General features: G+C 41.6%; 1 protein-coding gene across 2 annotated transcripts in view; it reads left to right on the top strand.

Annotated features, from left to right (window-relative positions):
- fgd5a (FYVE, RhoGEF and PH domain containing 5a) overlaps positions 1-12,144 on the top strand; it is a 37,127-nt gene extending 24,983 nt beyond the window's left edge. The window contains exons 11-21 of one of the 2 annotated variants that reach the window (XM_080026837.1): positions 477-548; positions 850-918; positions 3,718-3,801; positions 3,904-3,983; positions 4,120-4,216; positions 4,807-4,944; positions 5,794-5,896; positions 6,374-6,498; positions 8,530-8,631; positions 8,994-9,148; positions 10,567-12,144. In XM_080026837.1, the coding sequence (XP_079882963.1) occupies positions 477-548; positions 850-918; positions 3,718-3,801; positions 3,904-3,983; positions 4,120-4,216; positions 4,807-4,944; positions 5,794-5,896; positions 6,374-6,498; positions 8,530-8,631; positions 8,994-9,148; positions 10,567-10,603 (1,062 nt within the window). In that variant the 3' untranslated portion in view covers positions 10,604-12,144. Of the gene's footprint in view, positions 1-476; positions 549-849; positions 919-3,717; positions 3,802-3,903; positions 3,984-4,119; positions 4,217-4,806; positions 4,945-5,793; positions 5,897-6,373; positions 6,499-8,529; positions 8,659-8,993; positions 9,149-10,566 lie in introns of both variants that reach the window. The other variant, XM_080026836.1, reaches the window with a different exon arrangement.
- Positions 12,145-14,803: the final 2,659 nt, after the last annotated feature.

Here is a 14,803-nt window from a genome sequence, read left to right as displayed (position 1 = left end):
TATCATTACAAAGGGAGCAGTGTATAAGGGTGGACAAGGATCATGCTCCCCGCCTCAAACATGAGCAGTTCATGGAGATAATTCACCCACACACCCTCCCCCCACTCTCTCTCTCTTTCTCTCGCCTCTCACTGTCCAGACCCCCTGTGCCTCCCTTTGGTTCGTCTCCTCTGTTCATCACACTTCACACACACACACACACACGCACGCACGCACGCACGCACGCACGCACGCACGCACGCACGCACGCACACACACACACACACACACACACACACAGGCTGACAGACAGTTGAAAACACAGGCTTCCTCTATCTCTGTCCCCCCCTATTCAGTTTTCAGTATCACACATCCCTTTCCGCCTCCCTCCCTTCTTTTCATTCACGAACAAACAGGCACGGTGTCATTCTTGTCTCCTCTTCTGTCCATCATTGTATAATCTCCCTCCATCTCTTGTGCTCTCTCTGCTCCCTCAGGAGAACTTGCTGCGTCTGGTCCACATAGAGTACAGCGTGAAGGGCAAGAGGGACCTGCTGAAGCCCGGAAGGGTGAGCTCCTGTTGTAACCGCATCTGGCCAGTGTCACTGTTTCACTGTTTCACTATCAAAACACAGCAACACACTGTTTGATATGCCTTTCTTATGTGTGTGTGTGTGTGTGTGTGTGTGTGTGTGTGTGTGTGTGTGTGTGTGTGTGTGTGCGCGCGTGTGTGTGTGTGTGTGTGTGTGTGTGTGTGTGTGTGTGTGTGTGTGTGTGTGGTGTGTGTGTGTGTCTGTGTGTCTGTGTGTCTGTGTGTCTGTGTGTGCGTGTCTGTGTGTGTCTGTGTGTGTGTGTTGTTTCATTTGACAGATGTTTGTCAAAGAGGGCACACTCATGAAGGTCTCGAGGAAAAGCAGGCAGCCACGACACCTGTTTCTGGTAATCTTCTTTCCATATCAATAAAGATATATTTCAGACACATTATTAGCCTCTAAAGCTAGCTTCTTGAGCCATAAAAGGACTGTTTTCACCTTGTTTTCCCCTCCGTAGTTTCAAAGTGATCATTTGACAGTTAGGGAAAGATGCTCTGTTGATAAAAAGATCTTCATACCCTTCTAACATCATTCTTTTAAAAATGAATCTTCAGCCAATATGGATTATCTTATTTTAGCATAAGGACTGGAAGCAGAGGGAAACAGCTAGCCTTGCTCTGTGCGAACATTAAAAAAAATCGACCTACCAGCACCTCGAAAGTTAACTAATTAACACCTTATATTTAAATTGAGAAAAAAAGGGTGTTACGTGCAAAGCGTTATCTTGGCTCGGTGCCATGATTTCCTGGGGTCTGTAGTTTCCTGGCAACCTCACATAAACACATAGCCATTCCAGCGGTTTTTCCTTGTTTTCTGCTCACTCTCGGCACAAAAGCAAATAAGCATATTTCCCACAATGTCAAACTATTTTTCGTAGGTTGTTAAAATCAGTCTAGCTGTCTAAAAGTACATTCTTTATTGGCTTGTTCCAACTCTTGATTGAAAATATTTATACATTGTGTGACAAAGAGTGTCTAGACTCCATGTTTGCATTGCTTCATATTTCCCCAAAACTCAGCCTCACCTATTCAGTATATTTGGAGACTTTGGGATCTCCATTAGATTAAATTAAAATCCTGTAGGTTTGAACAATATTTGGATCGACTGTTCCATTATTTGTATTGACAGAGGGGTTAAATCGTTTCCGCATCAGCAATTTGTCACTGCAGCACTGAAAACACCTGCTATGTTGTTGATGCAATGGCGAAAAACAAAGCTGGCGTGGTGGGCGAGAATATGGGGGAATGTTGGGCGGAGGCCGGTCAGTGTGGTAGGTGAGGTTGTTTCAAGGGTGGGTGGGTGAGTTGTGAGTGGGAGGAGTGGGGGGGTGGGAGCACGAGGCCAAGGCTGTGAGACCTCCACTTGGCACCACACCCATCCAGAAAGAGCCTCCCTCTCCACTCTTCTCCTCTCCTCTCAGGACTTGTTTTCCAGGGCCCCACTTCCTTACAGGATGTTTGGTGTGGGTCACTGGATGCTGGCTTCCTGTGTACTGGGAGGGGACTGACAGCAAAGTGAAGGCCAGACACCCTGTAGAATGCGCTGGAGGAGGAGGGGTGCTACACAAACACATAACGTGAAATAGAGAAGCCCGCTCTATTGTTCCATGTGCAATCAGTGCTGTCTCATGTTATGAGTTATGCTTGGGCTAACATATCCACAGGAGCTGTATTTATGATTTGGGCTTATACTGCTTTGATTCAAATACAATATAACAAGAAGATATGGATTTATATATCTTTTTATTCTTCATTGTGCTCTATTCCATCATCCTTACAGTCATTCTAAACAGGATTTCACTGAGCGATGGTGGAAAAGGGTCGGAGGTTGATACTTGCAGGCTATTAGGGTTATGTAGCCTTTGGCTCCATTCGAAGTTGATGGCTTCAGCGGGTCAGGTGTAATTTATAAGGCTTTTAAAGGAAGACCATCTGAACAACAGTGAAGATGAAAGCCATCACTCAGAATCTGCAACCATGTCACGGCTGTGGGCTCTAAAGAGTAAAAAGAGTGGATGAGCGAGGGTAGGGGATGAGAAGGAGGATGGCGATTTAGAAAGCATGCCGGAGGGGAGCACCGTTTGATTGGAAGAGGCAGGGAGGAAGGAGGTGAAGGGGTTAATGGATGAGATGAAAGGAAATGCCACTGTTAGAAAAACGCAAACGTCTTATAGGTGCCAAAGGGGTCAAGTAGGTACATGTTGTGTCTCATCTGGGAAAGTCGTTTGTGACGCCTGTTCCCTTGGCACTCGCTTGAGCTTTCTCTGTGTGGAAGGAATCTTGGAGTGAGAGAGCGGCGCAGGCAGGCAGGGTGGAGCGGAGGAACTGCGGTGGCTTGCAGCCCAGCGGTCGCAGGCTATAGGACCCGGAGCTTGGCTATCATGCACTGTTTTGTCTCCAGCCCAGTCAGCCGGTCAAGCCGTGACTGGGAATGTTTGTGTTGTTGTTGCTGTTGTGGTATTGGTGGAGGTGGCAGCCGGTTCCACCCAGTCCTGGTTCTCACTAAGCGAAGCCTGAGAAGACTTGGGAGGGCCAGGGGGAGGCCTAGAGACCGGAGCAGGGTGGAGAATTCCTGGATGCTGCCTTTACGGCCCCAGCGGATGTTTAGAGCACACATTAGGTGTGACCAATGATGTCATCTCTTTTGTCTGGGAAGAAAAAAATTAAATACCTCTGCCTCTGGTAAAACAATGGACACTCGGTGTGTTCAAGGGATTACAATATTTCTGGTCTGACAAGCAAATAAACACTTTTACTGCCGTGTTTTGTGTTGTGTGCATGCATGGGAACTTTTAGTGCTGAAGACCTGAATAAACGTGGGAACGCCGTGAAAGGAAATGTAATCGAAGTAGTTGTTGAGCACATAAGATAGATTTCAGGAAAGTAAGAATAAGCAAAAGGTTTTTCCTGCAGGTTAAGACATTTTTCCCAAGGTAACACCACCACCTTGTGGTAATTAGAGGTCATTTATTCTGAATACCTAGGCTAGGACTAAAACAATCACTGTTTTTGAAAACCAAAATTTTGATTTCACATTGTCATACATTATATGTTGTTCTTTTGAATAACCTGGTAAACAAATAAAAATGAATCCAATATATTGGTATATTGAACATCTTTTTTCCGCTTTCTATGTTATTTCTCAGATGAACGATATGATGCTGTACACCTACCCTCAGCAGGATGGAAAATACAGACTGAAGAACACGCTATCTCTCTCTGGGATGAAGGTACATGATTTTTTTTTTTTTTTTGACAATCTCAGCTCATCTCCAAACTTTATCCCTGAGCACAAGATTTGTTTTTGGCTGAACTGTGATGTGCACACACAGGTGAGCAAACCTATCCAGGACAACGTGCTGAACTGTCTTAAGATTGAGGTGTCTGACATCACTATTACACTCTCAGCAAGGTAAGCATCTGACTGACACTGGAATGAACAGTGTTAATTTGTAAATGTCTGTGACAAGACTTTTCTTGGGCAAATTTTTAAGTGTGAAGCCTTTCAGAAGCATCAGGTGTGACAGTGTGTCTGTTTCTTTTTTCAGCTCGTTGGCAGAGAGGGAGGACTGGTTCCACACACTGAGTCGAGCCATTGCAGACCATGCAGCAGGACTCTGTACATTTGGCGGCCCCTGCAGTGAGGTATGAAAAGTTTTTTTTAAAGGCTCCTTTTTGATTACATTTTTTTTCCCTGTGGCCGGCATCAACTAAATCAAACAGTTAGCAGAAATAAATATCACTAGTGACAAAGGTCTGTTGTATTCCTTCAAAGGTGGAGTAAGTGAGTCTGGAGAGCGCTTGTTGTCAAAATTGCTTTTGCCAAAATTAGTGAATATCTCCTCACAATGAGCTACCTGTACTTACTGTGTGTACGCTGAAAAAAAGATCTAAACCCAGCCTAGACCCTGTAAACTGGGCTATGGTGGGCCCCCTTTGTTTACATACCCGGTTGCAGAGCCTAGGCTGTGTATTAACACCGCAATCTTTTTAAAGTGCACATAAGGCACGATTCGAACGGGTACAGATAGGGAGGAGATATTCACTGATTTTGACAAAGTGATTTTGAAAACAAGCATTTACCAGAATCGCTGACTCCACCTTCAACTTACAGTTATAATTAGGTGTTTTTTTTTCATTATCCTCATCTCGCCACATACCAACATGGAGTGTAATCTATTTATGAAATCCCAACATTATTCTCACCCTGTGTGATATATTGTTTGTGTCCACAGGCCTGTGAGAAGCTGTGGATGGCCTTGGGTGAGGCCGCTCCTGTACTGGTGCCAGTTTCTCACGCGATGATGTGCATGAACTGTACCTCTGACTTCAGCCTTACACTGAGACGGCACCACTGCAACGCCTGTGGCAAGGTCAGATACACAAGGCCGCAAAAACTTATTTGGCCTGTTTGTGACTGCTCCTTACTATAGCTTTGTTTATCTGTACTAAATGCCAACTTTTGGGAAATTACTGACCTGGACTAGGTAGTATTTTTAGAAATAGAATTAAAATAAATTGTTATATACAAGTATGATGACTCCATTATTTAAGGTCAATCCTTTAATCTCCATAAATCATTAAATGACAGAGATATAATGTTTATAAAATAAACCATTGACATGCTTTAAATAGACGTTTGCTGTTTATCTTTTATTTCTGTGTTGATGCAAATGCTTAAAGGCCTACTTCACCGGTTTGAATATGAAGGTGTATTGAATTCTGAGATCCTATGTAGTATAAATGTGCGAAAAAAAATTGAAATCGGTTCATCCTAGCCTGAGAAAAGGCAGAAAGAGTGTTTTTTTTAACCCTATGTTTCTCTTTCTCGTGACAGCACAGAAAGAGAAATATAGGGTTAAAAAAAACATACTTTGTAAATATTACTGTAATGTCACAGTAAAAGACATCACAGTAATATTTACAAAGTAAGTTTTTTTTTAACCCTATATTTCTCTTTCTGTGATGTCACGAGAAAGAGAAATATAGGGTTAAAAAACACTCTTTCTGCCTTTTCTCAGGCTAGGATGAACCGATTTAAATTTTTTTCGCACATTTATACTACATAGGATCTCAGAATTCAATACACCTTCATATTCAAACCGGTGAAGTAGGCCTTTAATTCTCCTTTTGGGACAAATGCCAAGAATCAGTAGTTCAAAGACAGTTCACTGAAACTTGATGAACTGTCATTTTTCTTTGTAACGGGTGTCTTTGAGCAGGTGGTGTGCCGGGCTTGCTCCAGGAACAGATACCCACTGAAGTACCTCAAAGACAGGGTGGCCAAAGTGTGTGACCACTGCTTTGCCGAGCTCAGGAAAAGAGGTGAATCTCAACTTTCTGGATGTATAGCAATCGGGGTGTATGCCAACAAGTTGGTGTGTTTTTCATCCTTGATATGGAATTACTGTGTGTGTGTGTGTGTGTGTGTGTGTGTGTGTGTGTGTGTGTGTGTGTGTGTGTGTGTGTGTGTGTGTGTGTGTGTGTGTGTGTGTGTGTGTGTGTGTGTGTGTGTGTGTGTGTGTGTGTGTGTGTGTGTGTGTGTGTGTGTGTGAGTGAGTGAGAGAGACAGAGAGCTTATTTTACTTTGAGTTCGTGATTTGAATGGTTTGATGGAGCATCAAGATTTGTTTCAGATTTTTAATGAGATGTTCTGAATGACAGCCTGCGCAAACCGATAACTAAAAATAACTGCTGCGGCCATGTCCTTCATTGCTGACGTGTGTGTGCGTGTGCGTGTGTGTGTGTGTGTGTGTGTGTGTGTGTGTGTGTGTGTGTGTGTGTGTGTGTGTGTGTGTGCAGGTGGCAGTGTGTCAGGAGCATGCGGTAACTCAAGCCCTCGAACTCAGCGGGCCAGCCGTCCCCTCTCTGCTGTCTTCCAGAACCTGCAGCCCCCGAGTCTGTGGAAGAGCAGGAAGAGCAACCAGGTGGACTACACTTACAACATGCATATAGCGGAAACTCTATGTTGATGAATTTATGAAAGCCTGTTGCTTGAACTAATGCGTTTTGATGCTTCATTTCAATCAATAAGTTGGCTTCATTTGTGCGTGTAGACAAGCTCAGTAAGCCATAAAGAGCCATTCCCTGATCGGGAATCAAACCTGGGCCACGGCACTGAGAGCGCCGACCCCTAGCCACTAGACCACCAGAGAGCTATACGAATAAATGTCAAGCTTGTTAACAGAAAATTCCAAATAACAGCAGTGCCCCTTCTTTTTAAATTGAGAGTTCATGTGGCTGTTTCCTTAGTCTTCCCATCTTTGGACAATATCAGCTACAGGCCGGACATTTCTACACGATATGTTACCATTGTCTCTTCATTTAGTAGTCTATCTAATTTAAGTATAGCTTCCACACACTCACCATCAGGGCTGGACTGGGACAAAAAATCGGCCCTGGCATTTTTGGCCATGGCAGCCCACCATGATTATATATACAATATGTGGAGGCAGGGGCGTTGCTCCAAATTCTGGGCCCCTATACAGGAAGTCCTGATGGGCCCTCTGAGAGGCGGTCTTACAATACAAACATGTAAAAGCTATGTTTTATAGTCCAAAACGTATGAGTGACTGGTCCCTCTCTGAGCCAGATAACAACACAATGTTTCTATTGATGAATGACCAAATCATTACGCGTACTTGAACACAACCCCTGGTCTAATGACTCTTAATAACCATGCACACACAGTGTTTCTCACAGGTATTTGGTAGACTGTGTCGTGGACCCTCGACCTTCTAGGGGGGTCCGGGGGAATGCTCCCCCGGAAGATTTTTTTTCAAATGTTAAAGTAAAATTCATCAATCTGGTGCACTTTGAGGAGAAAACTAAGGCTAAATCAACTGTTTCCTATGTAAGCTATTTAGCACTATTTGCTGGAATAATTTATAGACACAGAATGACCAAAAAGCAGAAAGAAGAAATGTACATGTTTAAAAAATCCAGTCAGCTTCAGGAATTTTTTTCCTTCGTTTGTATTTTTTAATGGCCCAATATAGGCCCCTGATCTTCGTAGCCCCGAACAATGTTATTTAAAAAATAACAAAAATGTACTGACGAATGAAAGGCCCATGAAATCTTTTTTTTCCCCTAAATAACGTTTTTCTGGGCCTTCAAAGATCAGGGGCCTATATTGAGCCAGTAAAAAAATAAATAATTTATTTTTTTATTTTTTTTGGGTGCAGCCCCCCTCTGCCTTGGGCCCCCCCAAGCCTGTCCGCAGTCCGACGGCCCTGAACGTAAGGCCCTGAACGTAACTGACCATCGTCAGATGCTCATAATTACTGAGTAGAAGTTGAATGCATGATAATACAATTCAATGCAGCCTCTGAATGGGCGGCCCTCTGCTGTGTGTGTGATTGGGCCAGGCCCAGCCTAGAACCAATCATAATGAGTAATGGCCTGGGACAAAGTTTTATTTAACCTTCAGGTGAAGTTGACAGCCTGAACGCACAATTATATGTCCATGGCACTCCCGAGAGGGAAGGGACCTCGGCTGTGTGCCTGCCGGCCCACCGGGCATTTGCCCGGTACGCCCGATGGCCAGTCCAGCCCTGCTCACCATACTGTAAGAACACAACTGTGGTTTCAGCACATTTTCAAGAGCATTTAACAGCAAACCCTTCTAAACATACAGAGGCTTTATGTCTTAGTGTTGTTTGCGACACTGTATTGCCTGGAGTGACACCAGTGTAGTTTGGGGACATGCTTCGATGGTGCTGCAGGTCCCATTTGCGCTCGTTTTGAAGTTCTCCGACGTGTGAGGGATAACATACTGCATTTCAGTCTCCTAAATAGACATTCCTTGACCAGGGAATCGAACCCTGGCCCGAGCGGTGCGAGTGTTGAATCCTAGCCACTAGACCGCCAGGGACCTGTTTACACGTGTGAACTCCAATGTTCGTCTATTTGTGTACGTGCAGGTTCATGTGTATCTAATGTGTGGTGCATTTCCTCAGGTTGCACTTAGCGTGGAGGGTTCCACCATGAGCGGCAGCCTGCAGCGTCGGAAGAAGAGCAAGAGGAAGTGGAAGCGTCTGTGGTTCCTCCTCAAAGACAAGGTGCTCTACACCTTCACAGCCCGTGAGGTGAGGGGGCACAGAGTCTCCCACACCAGCCCCAAAAACACTCACACACTCTCAATGATCACCCGGTGGCACACTTTGACTATCCTTCTCATAACACTCACATTTCCACTGTTAAAGCTTTCCTGCTGGGCACAACACTTGACTAATGAAGGGATTCTCTGTGCTCTCTCTCTCTTTCTCTGATTCTTATGACATATGTGTCTGAGTGTTGCACAGCATTTTACTTCTTGAAGCATGAAATGTTGGCTGTTCACATTTTTTATACTGACAGAAAGATTGGTGTTTTTAATTTGTACGTTGGGTTTTGATATGGTTTTCCTATTTTTGTTTTCCAGGACAAAGTTGCTTCAGAGAGTATACCCCTCCAGGGCTTCACTGTCAAGCTGACCGAGAGGCCGGAGGGAGAGGAGAGCAGCAATGTGTTCCATCTCTATCATAAGAAAACCCTGTACTACACCTTCAGGGCAGATGATCCAAACACTGCACGCAGGTCAGAATTGAAGATGTCTTGAGGCTTTTATCTTTGCTTCAGCTGATATGTCTGTTAAAATCACTTTGCCTGACCGGGAATCGAACCTTGGCCACTGCAGTGAGAGTACAAATCCTGACCACTAAACCACCAGGGAGATAAGAAATGCTCATGTGGTTGGCATTACTAGTTTTTGCGACAGTCGGTTGGGCAGATTGAGTCATCGCATGTATAAAACACTGTGACCCCATAGTGCACTTTCCACAAATTCCCATATGTGTTTTGTATCTTATGGAGAACTATTGTCCTAAGTTATAGAGATTGTGCCTCCATATAGATTGATAATAATATTTATACGTTTGGTTTATATTTCTCTTTTTCCAAGGCCTAAAATACTGCTGTTTGAGTGACATTCTTTTTGCTTTTTTATTTTCGTATTATTCATTACTTATTTGTTATATTAGCTTCATTATATCAGGAGTTTCTTTCATGTGTGTGCTGATTGCAAATTTGTTATACATTATGCAAAGTTGTCAAATGGTATTTACATCTCAGCTAAAACGACACTTTGTCCACGCTAACATATCAACCAGTATTGACATATTGATATGTAAATACTGATTGATAAAAGCAGGAACTAGGTTTGATGTAATGTAGAAACAGTGTCCCCATTACATGGTTGGTCCACCAGGGAGCACTGATGAGTAGTCTATATCAACCTGAACCTTTCCAGTCAGCATGGATCTTGGTCACAATTAAAATCGAAAAATCTTATGGATCTGTATCAAGCTTGTTTGCTCTTTAACTATCTGTTGATATTTTTGGCAGATTTATAAAACTCCCAAATATCAATATCATTATCAATTGGGCTTTAATTTACTGATGATGTTTATAGAAGTTTTCAAAGCATAAGTCATACCAAGTGTTTTACTTGTAGGAAATTGCTAAAAAATAATCCTAATAGAAATAAAATAGGGGGAAAAAAGAGACATGAAAATATGTATATATAAAACATGGATTCTTTTTTAAGACGTGTACTGATTTGTTGGTAAAATACTCCTGAATGTACAGTATATCCGTACATTATTAGTAACGTTTTATGTTTTTAAGTCTTTAAAAATGTATAGTATACTCCCAGCAAATGTAGCATTACATTTCCGTAGCAGAGGCCAAGATATGTCTTTTAGTTATTGGAATGTTTAAGCTCCAATAATAGCCTATACTAATTTCACACAATGCAACCAAGAGGATCTTTTTGTGTGACCCTCCCGCCATAGTAAAAGCAGACATGTTTTTAAACGCCTACAAACCTGCCAAAAACGTGAATGCTCCAAGTCCAAGCTGAACAATGAATTCTTTAAACAACTGTATTTTAAGCTAAGGTGTGTTCCATTGTTTTAAAAAGCTCTCATGTTCCTTTTTGTGTGTGTGTGTTTCAGATGGGTCAATGCCATGGAAGAGGCTACTGTTTTATAGCACCTGCTCAGTTAAATGAACACACCCCGCTGTCCGTGACTGCTAGAAACTCCTCTGTAGAGTACAACATAGCTACCTGCTACATTTCAACCATCATGCCATCAGAAAGGAGTCAACACGTCTTACCGGGTGTGGAATATCATGTGACTATTTAATCACCAGGAGGATTTTAGAAATGGCTGCCATCCACTGGTAGGGAGGCAAAAGTGGGGGAGGCCGATGCGTGCTACTATGTGGAAAGAAGAAGTAAAGAGTTTTGTTGGAGGATGATCTTACACATAAAAACACTAAAGGTTTTCCTATGCGCCGACCCAGCAGAGTTCACAGAAGCTAAAATTCCCCTCTGTTTCAACTTCTTTTTTTACAAGGACCATCCAACAAAGGTTTGCTCTCATTTGTCAAACTTAGGTTCCACTGGATAAAACAACCACTATTTTGGTTATGCAGAAGAATGTCACATAATTCATTCTCATATGTGAGACAGTGACAGCCTGTGTTCTGTGGTGGGTATGGTATGACATAACTTTTCAAAAATATCAAAAAACTAAATAAACTACATAGAAGTGTTTGCAGCTAGTTACAGGGAAAATATTGGTTGCCGTTTTAGAAAGAGGTTTGGTATTCTGAATATATATTATGAATTATACACCGGCGATATTGAAGTGAATTATATGATATGTTTGTATAGAAAATGTTGTTTCACAATGTTCTGGGTAAGAGGTCATTTTAATCATCAAGGTGTTTGTATACATAATATATTTCCTGCGCAGTTACTCTTGTATTGAATCTGCAAAGCTATGGAATGACCTTCAGCATGAAACGCCTTCTGTAAGGTCGAACACTTTTGAAGAAGCTTTGCATTTGAATATGTTGGTTATGACGTAAGTGTCATGCAGTTCTGAAGTGCCAATTGATTTTCTTCCAGTGGAATGCAGTGCAATTTGCGATTGATGATGAATGTGCCTGAACTGAAATTGTACTCTTTACGTTATCGCAGTACTGTACTACTGTCATGTCTCCAAAAGAAACCTTGAGAACATTTACCTTTTTTATCTACTCTTATGTACTTTAACCTTCTAGTATTTTGAACAGTTCGGTTGAAGTCCAGTAACATAGGAATATACTATTGTGCCACTTTTAAGCCTTTTCCATGCTGTACATACACTGCTGGATAAAAGCCTTTAATTACTTGGACTTAATGTAAACTGCTGATCAATTGTCATACTACCTATTCACTTTTAATGTTAGGGTCATCTGAGCCGAAGGAAGTACACTGGAGTTTCACTCTTCTCTACTGTTGTAACATAATCACACATCCATAGTTGCTCTTAAATAACATACTTAGAGGCATTATCTGCTCCATTCAGAATGTGGTCTTTCACCCCATCAAACTATATTATTTCTGAAGCACACATTTGTTCATCAAGTACTGTTCAGCTTTTCTACCTGTTTCTTATAGTATGTTCCATACCTATAGTGTTATTATGGATTGTACCTCTGGCATACAGTGCATTGTAAATGTTTGTGTATATAGATACATATAAAATAAACTGCTTAGAAAGTTGACTTGTTCTGTTTCTTTATTTGAAGTTACAAAACAATCTGAGTGGACACAATAACATGAACATATGTGCAGAGAACATATATACCCATTCCAATACAGTAGAACCCCCTGTATTTATGCTACCTTTACAAAGTAAGATGACTCTTGATTTGACGAGAATATGTCAGAAAGGTTCACTTGTGCATTCTATATTCTATACTTTCATTTTATCCAAGGTGTCATAAGGTAAAATAGTATGCTGTCTTTATACCTGTCCCCTATATCTGCATCTGTATGAGGAGAAAGAATTAACTAAAAACATCAGCATACTGTGCAAATTAATACAGAAACACTGCACACTCAAAACGGCTAGAATATAGAGCTGACACAATCCTAGCAAACACAGTATGGCTCACATAAGCATTTCGTATGTGAGGGTTGTCACTATACATTGTATTCGTCTGTGCAGGTGTATATTTTGTGCTTATCCCCGTTGGTGATAAATACAGTGATGATGCTCACACAAGTACATAATGTAACTGTGCGTCTTCATTCTTTGTTGTATCACTAAACACGGTTAAGTTACATGACTCGTTCATCCAGCAGAGGGCAGCAGTACAACAAGCCAACAGAGCTCATCTCTACTGTGCCAGGAAAGATCATGACTGGTGTAGATTCTAGGGAAGGTTTTATTGTCATCATTATACAATAAAGGGTTGCATAATGAAATGAAGTAGCCCTGTACATGGTACACACACAGACCATGTATAAACAGGTGTTCAAATATCCAAATAAGAATACATTCAAACAATAATACAGGCAATCAAATTGACTAGAATTGAATAGCGCTAAAGGAGGAATGGATCAGGAACACACCATTATATATACAATGACCAATGTCAAGTTAAATCAAGATAAATACCTACAAAAACTGGAAAGCGGAGGAAGAACTGGAGCCGATGAGTTCACAGCCGGAGAAGAGAAGCTGCCCCCTTATCTGTTGGTAAGGCACATCGCTGGTCTTTTAATGTGTTACTTGAGTAATGACAGCCACTTTTTAAAGGCTGTCTGCCAACACAGCAAACAGCAAGTTGTATCGATTGATTGACCCTGATTCAGTCCTTACCATCGATTACCTAGGCTCCTGTTAATATGACTTAGCCTACTTCTATTGTGTTTTTATTTGTCTTGTTTTTGATGTGATATGACGTGTTGTAATTGTGATTTACAATAAACAGTATAGGCCTACATGCACATGTAAGCCAGACACATATACATTTTTATTCTATTTCTTTGCAAGAATTTTATGGACTTTCATTTTAAAAGCATTTTGGATTATTTCAAAGAAAGGAATATAATACCACATTAAAGACAGCAAATACTGTTTTTGTCAAGCCATTAAATGTACCTTTGTCATAATCGATCAGAATTTACCAGCACTGCATTCCATTCATTTTCATTACACCCAAGTGAGGCACTCTAATTTTAGGTCAAATTAAGGTGACATATTTGTGTTGTGCCCAGAGGGATTACACATCATTAGTTTTAGTTGTCGCCTCATTTCTGATGTAATTTGGCCAAAATATAAAATAGCGACTTGGGTCCAATGCAAGTAGACACCATAATGTGCTCTTTCTTTTCCTCCGGGCTTTTAACTTCCATGCACCAGCCAGACTGCTGTGTAATATGAACCATTCTCCAATGAGTTAATTAGTTAGGCTTTATCAAAGAGTTCCACAGAGCTGAAACTACCAAGTCAGACAGCGGTGGACCGCAACCAGGGAAGCAATGGCTATAGCATTAATATTTAAAGACAAAGTAACAGCACAAAACATTTTGGCCTATTTCTTTTTCAACTGATGCAATATTAATGACAGTGAGTTAACCAGAGCAGGCCTGATGCGAGAGCTTAAACATAAGAAAAATAGAAAAAGGATCAGCCGGTGCAGATCTTTTGAAAATTCAAAACTGGCATTTGATTTTTTCTTCGTTAGTCATTTTAAAAACTTTGTCTATACAAATGAGAAGGAAAGAAAGAAAGTGTGCTGGGGTCACTATACGTGTTACTGGGAACAGGAATCAAGGCCAAAAGAGACTTTCCAAATACAGTAGATGAGTAAAGACATTGCATGTCAGTCAGAAAGTAGGCAGAACCAAAAAAAAGGAGTATTGGGGTTGCTCTAGATAGACAATCCCAAGAGAGTCAATGACCCGATACTTGAAGTGACAAAAGAAAGACAAAGAAGTGAGAGAGGCAAGCAGGGAAAGTTGTTCCTTTCCTTCGAGAACCAGTAAGTTAAAGACGTCTTGTTCCAAAGCCTCTCACATTCACACAAACACACTCACAAAACCTTTTCCTTCAGTAGCCAGGGAACCAGAGATGCAGAGAGTGATTAGATAACCGCCTGCAGGTTTGAATCGATAGCCTTCAATTTCTGCAGTCTTGGCAAATAGTAAGACAGAGACCTCTAAAAATAGTAAAAGGACGGCTTCTCCTTGCACTCACTTGAAAAGTTTCAAATCCACATCCAGGATGCCAGTAATAAGTCAGCAATCCCAGAGAGCCTGTATTGCATTGCTAAAACACAGATGTGTTTAGCAATGGCGAAAATGTTCAGGATCCAAGGAAATGCATAAAATCAGTAGGCAGAGAGGAA

The sequence above is a fragment of the Ammodytes marinus genome (assembly GCF_949987685.1).
Source record: "Ammodytes marinus genome assembly, chromosome: 4".
In the NCBI taxonomy this organism is placed as follows: Eukaryota; Metazoa; Chordata; class Actinopteri; order Uranoscopiformes; family Ammodytidae; genus Ammodytes; species Ammodytes marinus.
The sequence above is the reverse complement of the archived record's forward strand: the minus strand, read 5'-3'. Positions and strand labels throughout refer to the sequence as shown.